Source organism: Erpetoichthys calabaricus, chromosome 7 (assembly GCF_900747795.2).
Source record: "Erpetoichthys calabaricus chromosome 7, fErpCal1.3, whole genome shotgun sequence".
Lineage (NCBI taxonomy): Eukaryota > Metazoa > Chordata > Cladistia > Polypteriformes > Polypteridae > Erpetoichthys > Erpetoichthys calabaricus.
Window position 1 is genome coordinate 154,050,107 of NC_041400.2, and position 12,089 is coordinate 154,062,195.

The following is a 12,089-nucleotide window of genomic DNA, read 5'->3' on the forward strand; positions in this document are numbered from 1 at the left end:
CAGAGGTTAATTCATTTTTGTCAATAAAGGCACAGAATCATAGGTAACGATAATGCACAGAGAAGAATATTGTCATGAGTATGGGTGGATAACATTACAAAAGTTAGTTTTGTTTAATTTCTAGAAATCTAAATGTTGGAAGTGAACAGTCTAAAGCAGGATTTAATACAGAATTAAAATCTCCAGCTGCTATAAGTTCAAATTTGCATATGTTGGGAACCAAAAAAAAGTTTTGCTCTAAATTCCCTATATCCTTAGTTAGATGGATAAATGTTTGTACATTTTAAAATGTCAAGGTGACCTGCCTTTAATGAATCAAATGGAAATTTTCCCTCACTATTGTGAATTGAATTTACAAGCTGACAGAGTGATGTGTAAGCAAATAAGTATATTAATGTGTGTAAATAAGCAAACTGCAAGCACAATCCATATTACTAAACGAGAATGGTAAACCGGATATGGACGCAAAAGACACACAAAGCCCCCCCCCAGAGTGAAACGGGAGAGACTACGCACGTGCGCAGGCGCCACACAAAGCCCCCCCCTCCCCCCCCCCCCCCCCCCCGCACCAGAGCAAAACGGGGAGAGACTACGAACTGTCAGAGTAGGAAACAAATAAAACGTCATAAAGAGGTTAAAGAACAGGGACAAACACATGGAGAGCAGGTTACAGAACAAAGCCCCCCTCCCCAGAGTAAAACGAGAGAGACTACGAACCGTCTGACATGCCGCAAGCACGATAAAGCGAGATCAGAAATAAAACACAGAGTAGGAAAACAAAGTAAAACTTTATAAAGGGATTAAAGAACGGGGGCACGAACACATGGAGAGCGGGTTACAGATGATAGAAAACTGCATGCAACAGCTTCAAAAAAACCTAGGCACGAAACACATGCACACCGAGATACAGAATATAAAGGCAGAAACAACGACTGTTTAAACGTCCACACCACACAGCTAACACAGCTTCGACACCGAGCCCCGCGTGGACAGATCTAATGAACGTGGACGCCTACAACGCGCGTCTCAAACTGTGTAGGCAAAGCAGTGCATGGATTCAACACGACACAGCTCGAGTGACCGAGATACAAACACGCGCCTGCCTGGATATAATTAATGAACGCAGGGCGCCTACAACGTTGCGTCTGACATGCCGCAGACCAGGCAGGGCACTGCTCCAAAAAGAAAGAGCTCGACTAAACGAGATACGAAGTAAAACGGGAAACACTTACAGAGTCCGCAGTGCTCCACAATGCACTGCATAATAGTTCGGAAAGAGCTTCGTAGTAACAGTGGGGAGACCCAGAGTGTCACGGGCGAACGCTCCGTATTAAACATACGTCATCCTCACACGTCCAAACTATACAGCATAGGTGAATCACATTACAGTGATGCATTTTTAACAGTACGATAAACATCAAAAGTATCGCAAACAAATGAAAATTATGACTCGAAAAAGGGAAAATATAATCACCACGGACCAGGTGTCATTGAAACAAAAGCAGAATAAAGCGAGATCAGAAATGAAAGACAGAGTAGAAAGCAAAGTAAAACGTCATAAACAGGTTAAAACGAGGGGGCCAAACACATGGATAGCAGGTTACAGATAATGAAGACCGGAATTCAAAAGCTTCTAAAACAAAAGCTCGACTGACCGAGATACAAACTGAAACGGGAAACACTACGGGGTCCGCAGTAGTCCACAATACACCGCATAATAGTACGGACGGAGCTCCGTATTAACAGTGGGGGCCGCAGAGTGACACGGGCGAACGCTCCGTATTAAACGTGCGTCATCCTCACGCGTGGCTGCCCAGCGGGCACGGGTTCAAAACGCCGGGGGTAGGCGAGTGAAGCGAGCAGGGCGAGGAGCCCCCTTGTATTTAATAATCATGTAAAACATATGGTGTAAAACGTAATATAATATAAAAGTAGCTATAATACTTCAGTGGATAGTTGTTCATAACAAAGTGCTTGTAGTACTAGGGTGCTGTACCATGTTAGCTATTATAGATGTAGTAAGCACTATATAACAAAGTGCTGTAAGTTTAAACTCACCTTAATTAAGCTAGTGTGACAGTTAACACACCAGTGCGGCAAATGTGTTTTATTCTGACATTCTCCCTAAACATTCTAGCTGAAGTTGAATTGAATCTTTCTGAAGGCAACTGATCGAAAATTCTGTGCAATAACAAGGATGTGATTATGAAACATGTTCTGAAAGTGTTGATTAAAACACTCAATCATTCATTCATTCAATCATTCATTCATTTATTTATTATTTGGTTAACTTTTGAATATCATGTGCTGATAGTGAAATATTAGATTAGCTGAAAATACAGATCCCTTCCTATAAAGCAACACTGCCAAAGTGCCCTGTACTGCCTGCTCAGGCCATATATTTTGTTGCTGTATTTTAATATAGCCTTTCTTTTGTTTAGGCTCAGTAGCAAAAATTACAGAACATCATCTGAAAGCCACAGATATAGACTCGGATGCAATGAAAACTAAATACGTCATGACCAAGGATCCCTTAACTGGTCGACTTCAGCTTTCCAGGAATGGTAACCTTCTCCAGATCTCTGTTAAAGGACCCATTAAGAGCTTTACACAGACAGAAATAAATACAGGTATGACATTTTCTATTGAAATATTATTATATATAAGAAACTGTGACATAAACAGAAAAATAATTTGAGATTTTAGTATTTTAAATACGTCAATGCAACCTAAAATGTTTTTGAAAGCTTGTGTTAAACTGTTGGATGGTTTGTGTATTTAATGAACATTTCTAGGATATCAGTATATCTAATTCCTTGGAAGTATTTGATCAGCAGTCTCAAATGATTACATTTCCTCAAATATAATTAAAAAACATAAGTTAATGTGATTAATTTTTTGATCAACTTTTTATTAAATAAAATAAAAAGTTACTTAGTCATATGAAAAAGTTTATAACAGTGTAGAAATACAAAAATATTGTTTAAGTATGAATAGAAGATTGTATGTTAATGGAAAATGTGGTGAATGAGGAGCTTGATGCAGATATATGTGTGTACTTGTATATGGTACGTTTTACTTAGGCATTTGTGCCTTAGGCTACTGTGTCTTGATGAACTTTAATCTCTCTTACGCCAGGATATTTAAAAATGTAAGACTCATATGGAACAAGTTACAAAAAATTATGCTAAATCATGTTTCATTTGCTTTCACAGGTACATTTGTGATAAACACAATATATAGTCATATTTAGTTTTTGTGTTTACACATCCAATTTATGTTATGTCAGCATCACAAACATTTAATTTTTTTTTTGATTTGGGAATTTTCTTGTAAACAGCAGTGACTGGCAATTCATGCAAGACATCTTAATTTTTTTTAGGATCTATTGAGTACAAACATGAAAAAGGAGAGCAAGGAGGAAGTTTTGCTTTCAAATTTGACCTTTCTGACTCTGAAGGAAATAAACTAATTGATCAATCTTTCTATATTAGTGTCCTTGGTAAGTCAATGTTATATGTATCAATTGTATCTGAGTTCATAACAAAAGAGTCTCTTTTTATTATATGACATAATTTTCAAAATGGTTATTAACCTCCTCAGAATTAAAGACCTGTTTGCAATAGATGCATCTGAGGCTGTGTATCATTGGACTTTTTTTCTTTCTTTACATAGCAGAGTGTATTTGATTATTTTGATTTATTGAGTGTACTCAGTATTGTATGAGATGATTTGTGGTTTCAATTTGCAGTTAAATATGGCTTCCACTTTGGATAAAAGTTCATTCTATATTACTGTCCATTTAACAGCTCACTTAATATTGGTCATTATATTAACATGACAAGCAAGTAAATAAATCAATAATTTGACTATGAGTAAACATTGATCAGTTATTTTTATTTTTTTTCCAGAGGACAAACTGCCTCCATCAGTTACAGTTAACAAAGGTCTAGTTCTGGATGAAAATTCAGTAAAGAAAATCACAACCTTACAGCTCTCAGCCACAGATCAGGACAGTGAGCCGGGAGATCTAATCTTCAGAATAAGCAAACAGCCACAACTGGGATATCTAGAGCATACTTCTTCTCCAGGTAATGGAGAATTACATCCTAAAGTTGCAGAGAATCCACTTCAAATTCATTTTTAATGTCAGTTGTTCTATTTTCATAAGGTCCAGATTAAAATTTCATTTGTAACTCAACAGAAATATTGCAGTGCAAACTAGAATTAAAACAGAAGACTTAAACTTATTCCAAAAAAAACATACCTGTCCATTTGTCCTCATGAATCAAGATGTTACAAATAAGGTCAGTGTAGTTTGCATGTAACATGAAGTCAAGAACTTTAATGATTTAAAAAAAATAAAAAACACACACATTTCTTTACACAGACTCTAGTGGAAGATATCATCCACACTGCTCACTCACTGTTCTACGTTAGTATGCAATTTTTAGTGTATTCTAAATGTGTCTTTTTTTAGGTAAGAGGGTCAGCATTTTCACTCAAGCTGACTTAGCATCCAGAAACATCCAGTATGTCCACACTAGCGAAGAAGAGAAACACTCTGATGACTTTACCTTTATTGTCTCTGATGGCGCTAATGAGGTATATTCTCTTTATATATGTCATAAATGCAAGTGCATGTATTTGATATGAATATATCTTTGTATATAAATATATTTTTTATTATTTTCAATATATATATATTTCCCCAGAGGGATTCTTGATTTGCGTTATCCTTTCTTCTTTAAACACCAGGTAGTACAGACATTTTATATCACTATCCGACCAGTTGATGATTCTTTGCCTTTGGTACATAATCTGGGAATGCGTGTTCAAGAGGGAGTGAGAAAAACCATTACTGAGTTTGAACTAAAAGCCACTGATGCTGACACAGAGGTAAGTGTTCAATAATGAATCTATTTTGAACTTTTCCAAAAAATAAAAATACTTAGTCATTTAGAGCAGTGAACATTTGTATATACTCAGTTAATCTTAAATTAATAAGAAAAACAACTGTATCATTTTGTCTCCCCTTCTTTTGAAAGATCCTCATATAAAACAAAACTGTCAGAACACTCAATTAATTGACTTGAATGACACTATCTCCCTAAACGACACTCCCATCCAAATAACAATATTTTTATGACATTTGCATCACTATATAAAAATGCACTGTTGAACATTTAGAAAACACCTGTCATGATTATACTCACAATCAAAACAAGTGTTATTTCTGACTATGCAGAGATATGTGGTTTACAGTGTGCCGTCTCTCTATAATAATTGGTATTCTATAGTCCTATGTAATGAAAGTGATGTAGAAAACACCTTAAGCAAAACTACAATTATGTATTTAAGCATTATTGATTGCTTCCTATGCTTTTCTTTGTTCCTCAGATAATACATTGGGTTGAGGAAGCATTCAGACCCTCTTACTTATTGCGTTCTAGATTTAATTTTAAATTGATAAATTTGCCTATCAATTATTTAATAACCTATATTGACAAAGTAAAACATTTTTTCAGAAAGGTCTACAAATTTATTAAATATCAAAAACTGAAATCTGTCATTTATATATGTATTCTAACACTCAATTCAGAACTTTGCAGAAGCCCCAATCACCCTCTGCCTTCGTTCCACATGCACAAACTACCTTTAGTCTGTTTCTCCCCAGCACAACACCTAATGCCTCGACACCAAGTGTTTCTTTTGATGCAGCATTCGTTTTTCTCTCACACAATGATGCTCCATATATCAATCTGATCATCTTCTTCTCTTCTTAATAGCTTTGCTTCATATTCCACTTTCATCAGCCATTTCGTACTACTCCTCACAAAGCTTTTAAAAAACATTAGCCTTCACAGCCAGAGTGACTCCTTTAGAAGTCATAATGGTAGATAGCTCTTTGAATTTCTTTCATGTACCTCTCACTATCATTAGCACGACCGTGTAAAAAATAAAAACAGCAATTGGAACAAAAACATAAATCAGCAATTTCAGTGCATGCTTTTTTTTTTTTTTTTTTTTTTTTTCATACCACACCAACCCCCATAAAGCTAATTATTTCTCTGACATTGTCTTTCAGATTTCAAATATCATTTATAACAGTTTGGGAAAGTGTTCTATTTCATCCAGTTTGATAGTTCATTAGGTGAACAGCAGTGGCATAAATTTACAGTAATTCCCAAGAAGAATAGTACATGGTGGATTTATGTTTTAGGTTTATAGCAGGAGCTTTTAGGATAAGTCGTAATAGTCTTAGCACTGTGTAGTTAACTGGATGCCTCTCCATTTTTTGTCAAACAAAAACAGGCTGAATCTATTACCTTCACTGTTGTTCAAGTCCCTCGTCATGGAATAATTGAAAGGACCAATAATGGGCAGCACTTCCGGCAAACCAATACATTTACCATGGATGATATTTATCAGAACCGCATTAGCTATAATCATGATGGCAGCAATTCTATCAAAGACCGCTTTACCTTTACTGTATCTGATGGAACCAACCAGTTTTTTGTGGCGGAAGAAGGAGATAAAGAGGTAGGTTCCAGTTTTACAAAGGTGACAACATGATTTAATAATGTTATTTTCTCTGTTGTTGGTATCTATTCTCTTTTAACGTTAAAAGTGTTTTCAATTATTTATGAAAGATTAATAAAGGCTTTTATTGTTTGTGAATTTAAATACAATTACATTACATTGATGGTTTTCAGCATTATTTAAAAAAAGTATTATTAAAAATAAAAGCAGGTTAAAAAGAGAGTAAAACAGCCCTCCCCACCCTGCCTAGCCCTTTCACAAAACAAGTACTCAGAGGATCAGTAATCATTGAAGACTGTGCAGTCCTGGGAGAAAAGGTGTTTTACAGACACAACAGAACAAAAAGAAAAGAAGAATGTGCAAAAAAGGATAGATCAGAAATTAAGATTCAGATTGTTACACATACCATTGGCCGTGTATTAGAGCCACATGAACACAACTAGATTTTTAAACAAAAGGCTTTTTAGAAACTAAAGAAAAGAAATTCCTGTAAAAGTACTAGTTTAGTAGCAATTTTACCCAGGCAAGAAAAGAATATTGATAAAATGAATGGGAGGCACAAATTTAGAAAATGCAGAAACCAGGGGTTTATTATAAAACATGATAAAAATATTTTAACAGAATTTAAGGGACAAAGTAGTCAGATACATAGTATAAACTTTGTACGGGTAGAGGTATAGACACTGCACAAAACTACACTGAGTATACTGATAAGTTTAATTTTGCTAAATTTAGAGAACATATGAAATTATGTGACCTAGATTAAGAGAACATGACTTTAATTTCAAACAGTTTAAAAGAGGAACAGGAAGTGATCATGGAGACACCACATTCTCTTCCTCTTTGTGTCTCTGGAGAGTAAGTTGGAGTATGTGAAAAATGGCATTTCTAATGCAAGAAATTGCAAATGGCAAATAAAGTGTATTATTATTATTATTATTGTTATTGTTATTATTAAGTTTATTGGTAAAAGAGGATGGTGAATGGTGGTGATGTTGACGGTTGATAAGAGGGAGCTAGCTGGAACTCACTAATAACAAGGACACACCGCCATCTGACCTATCATGGATCACAGTAAAATGCTTAATTGTGGGTCTTCCTGCCACTTCAAATTAAGGTAAGAGAACAGAGATAAATTCAGATCATTATTCTATACAGGAGAGTAGGGAAGCTTTGCATTAATAGAATTAAAGTAGGAGGGCACATTGATCACATTCATATTATGGAAATAAATAAAAAATGGTTGAATTTAAAGCCTGAGCTCTTCCATTGTTAAGTGCTTCTTTGTTGTAGCATTAATTAATCGTAATTTTAGAACCTTTTTCTGTGTATTTAAAAATTTACACATATTTATCCTGTGCCATGTTCTGACCAGCAGTGAGCTCAACTTTGTGTTCTCATTCCATCATGTATCATTTCTAAGCTTTGATATGTATTTTTTAATAAACAATCTGCAGTTTTAAGCATAAGATGCATATTATTTTGTACTTTGCATTATGTTTCAGATAATGACTGTTGCTCCTCAAAGATTTAAAATTGATATTCTTCCAGTTGATGATGGAACTCCTAGAATAGTAACCAATCTAGGACTACAATGGCTAGAGTATATGGATAATAAGGTAAAAAAGACCTGAGAAAAACCTTCAGTGCTTTTTCATGTGAAGCATATTGTGACTGCTTTACCTGTTTGTGGTTATGAGAGTTGATCCTGAACAAAATATTAAGCAATAGAATAGTAAAACAAACTATTTTGTTTACATACTACATGCAAAACAATTGCAACGTACACTTTGTTTTCTCGTTCATTAGTTATAATATCTTTTTAATGCTATAGCTCATGATGTCTTATGTTCTGGAATTGGCAGGGCCTGTGTGTAATTTTTCTTAAGAGTTATGGTTTCTTGATAAAGTCAAATGATGCAATGTCACAATGAAGTGTTAGTGTCCAGTAGGTTTTGTATGCCTTGCGTATGGTTTACCAGTTCTGTACGTTGTGAAATTTTGCCTTGTACCCTTTGCTTCTGAACTCCCCAACTATCCTGGTTTCCAAAACTTCTATAAATAATGGGAAGCTGACTATTATAAAGCTCATTATGCAGATATGTCAAAAATATTAAGGTCTTATTTCTAACAGTACAGTTTTTAAGGAAAATAGAAGGGAGCCTAGATTGGGAAAGTGTTTTTAAGTTGCCACCTGAAAATAAGAGTGTCCATGACAGAAACTTCTCCATTTCTTCTTGTTTTTACAAGGTCTTTGCTTTTTTATGATAAATAATAATCAGATTAGTAGCGTCCCCTTGAGTGATATTTATTACCAAAGAATTTGAAATGTAATATTCCCTAAACTATGCGAGCTATTACAATGGTTTATTCAGATTGTTTGCGATCTCCCATTCACAGGCTACAAACCTCATCAGTAAGAAAGAGTTACTCACTGTGGACCCAGACACAGAGGACAAACAGCTAATATATGAGGTTACAACACCACCCAAATATGGGTACTTGGAATCCAAAATGAAACCTGGAATACCCGTTACAACGTTCACTCAAGGTAATCTAAGAAAGGAATGCACCACTGTTGAAAAAAATAAGGCATTAAAATTATTGTACTCTATGGAATTTGGCAAATTACACAGAAAGAGATGTACAGCAGGTTTTCAAATTCATACTTTTAGAGTAAAGACACGAGTAAATGAACATCTTCTGTAGTGAAAAAACTTACTAATAAGCCTTAGGTTGTCAGATTGTCAATTGTAAATGTAATGTAAAATCCTCATAAGTTTAATTCTTCAGTTCTGTTTCTTCTATATAGTCTGTTTAGTCTTTATCTTCACATTAAATGCATTTTGCCTGTATAATATTAGCATCAAAACTGGCTTTGTTATTGAGTGTGCGTCTCCTGCATTATCCTGTTTTTTCGATTAATGTGGATGAATGCTTTTTTATTATTTATTTAATCAAGGTGATTTACAAAGCAACTTATTAAACATACAAGAATGATTTGAAGTTGCAGCATCAAAGGGAACAGAAAACAAGATAAAAAATGAGCAAAAGAGAGTAGGTCTACTACTATTACAGTGGGTATTGAAAAGAATCACCCTCTTTGAAGATATTCACATTTTGTGGCTTTACAGCCTAAAATGAAAACACATACAAAAATATTTTTATTCAGCTTTATTTACTCGATGCAACCTATAACATCCAAATCAAAGATATAATAGTAACAGTTCAGCGAAATAATAATAAAGTTTGATTGATAAAGGATCACCCATCCCCCCACAAATGTTTTAAGTGTTCAAAATCAATTAAGAGTATGTTCATTTAATTTTAATTGACTACTTTCAAATCATTTCATTTCTTACAGAGGAAGTTAATCTTGGAATGATCCGCTTTGTCTTAAATGAGCAAAATGTGCAAGAAACAATGGACAATTTCAAGTTTCTTGTTAAGGACAGCAAGCCAAACGTGGTCAGTGACAATGTTTTCCACATTCAGTGGTCATTAATCAGCTTTGAGCATGCCAGGTAAATTCAGAAACTCTGTTTATATTTATAACTTCTTTTCTACCTATTAATGCTTTTTTTCTTTGTGTCATCTCTAAAGCATATGATGACAACATTGTATTTAAGTTTTTTTTTTTTCTTTATTTGAAACTTTGAGTTCACCATCCTGGTTTTGAGAGACCATTGTGTCTTAAAGTGACTTAACATTTTTCATTAAATCACTTTAATAAGAGGGAAGTAATGTTATGCATTTTTCATTTTACAGTAATTGTTTGGCTTGCCACTATTGCCTGCCTTGTATATTTAAATTTTGACAAATTCAATATAATGTTTAGCTGGTCAAAGTAAATTAGTACTTCTGAATCTTCATTTTTAATTTTTTTGTCAGAAAAACAGTTTAAACAGTTATTTGGGAAACAAAATATTAAGAAGCTAGCAGATTTAGGAGACACAAAAGTTTTTTTTTTTCTTTTTTAAAGATAATTAAATATTTTTTTTATTTGTATTTTGTGAATACAGTTACAACGTTAGTGAGAAAGCTAGCACTGTCAGTGTGATGGTGAAGAGAACCGGCAATCTGAACCAGTACGCAATTGTCTTGTGTCGTACAGAGCAGGGAACGGCCACCTCTACCTCCAGCATTGGCTCCAAACCAGGACAACATGATTATGTGGAATATGCTGGTCAGGTAAGTGATATGGCCTCAAACGTTTATTTTCTGAATGACAGGATTTTCACAGTCACTTCCTTTGTTTCCCAGTTTTTACACTTTACTGTAGCCACAGTCTGTTTTATTGTAGTAAACATTTAACGCTGCAGTATTACCACTCTGTCTATTGTCTGTTCCATTACTGATCCTTATAAACCAGTATTACACAAATGTAGCACACCTAAAGATTGTTGCAAGATTGAAAAAAGGGTCTGTAAAGACAGTGCCTATAAAAAGCATTCACTACCTTGGAAGTTTTCACATTGAATTACAGTCAATTACATTTGACTTTGACTTTGATCAAAAGAAAAAAAGACTGTTAAAGGTTAAAGTGAAAACAGATCTCTGAAGTGGTCTAATGAATTACTAATATAAAACACAAAATAATGATCAAAGGCAGCAATGCCTCAGATATCTCAAACAAGAAAACTCCACTCCATCCCCACTATACTCTTACATGCAAGTAACAAAAAACTGTGCAGTCAGTACATTTTGCAGGATACAAATTTGCTACAGTTAGTTAAGTAAATATTTATGAAAATGCATGTCTCAAATAACATACTCCAAACAATTAAACAATGGCAAAAGCATGCAACAGTTACATACTGTATATACAGGCACACGTATACAGTATACAACAGTAAGTAATAAAAGTAATGATCGCGATTCTTTTTCATCAACTATTTCCGAGTTTCAAAATTAGGAAACAAATCTAGTGAATAGAACCAAAGAATATATGACTAGTTGGCAACAAAAAGAGAGAAAAACGCAAAACCCAATAGACCAACATTAATGGTAGAACATCCTTCTGAGCAGTAGGACTCAAAGGTCAAATTTGTGATGGCAGTTGGGTAATATATATTAGAACTTGTTACTGCATTAATGATCAAATTGAAATTAGAAAAGGAGAAGAGGGAAAAAATGCTTAAAGTTTGGACTTAAAACAGCTGAGCACAAAGTCACACTTCATTTGCAGTCATCAATACATCTCTCCAAGAACTCAGGTCTTATAAGAGTCAGAGAAAATTAAAATGATTTTCTCATAAAAATTTTGAAAAAATAAGTTTTTAAATGGTTGTCACAGCATTTATTGTTGCATCAGACATTTAACTTTATATTTTCAAAAATATCCTTAAATAAATAGTGCAGTTCATGATTGTATATGTACAGTGTATATTTAAGATATATTAAATAATCAATATATTTTTCTTTCCTTGCTTATCACAGACTAATAGCCTCTGCATTAAGAATCAGACTTGGTTATTTTTATTTAATCTAAGCTATGCTTGGGTTTGTTTACTGTTGCACCACAGTCAGAGATGAAGGTTTTTGAT

At 34.2% G+C, this 12,089-nt stretch overlaps 1 protein-coding gene across 1 annotated transcript in view; it reads left to right on the forward strand.

Moving 5' to 3' along the window:
• fras1 (Fraser extracellular matrix complex subunit 1) overlaps positions 1-12,089 on the forward strand; it is a 303,582-nt gene that overhangs the window by 253,863 nt on the left and 37,630 nt on the right. Inside the window, 10 exon segments of the mRNA XM_028805595.2 lie at positions 2,442-2,630; positions 3,383-3,502; positions 3,912-4,091; positions 4,481-4,605; positions 4,759-4,899; positions 6,316-6,543; positions 8,049-8,162; positions 8,944-9,094; positions 9,908-10,067; positions 10,566-10,734. Of these exon segments, the coding sequence (XP_028661428.2) occupies positions 2,442-2,630; positions 3,383-3,502; positions 3,912-4,091; positions 4,481-4,605; positions 4,759-4,899; positions 6,316-6,543; positions 8,049-8,162; positions 8,944-9,094; positions 9,908-10,067; positions 10,566-10,734 (1,577 nt within the window).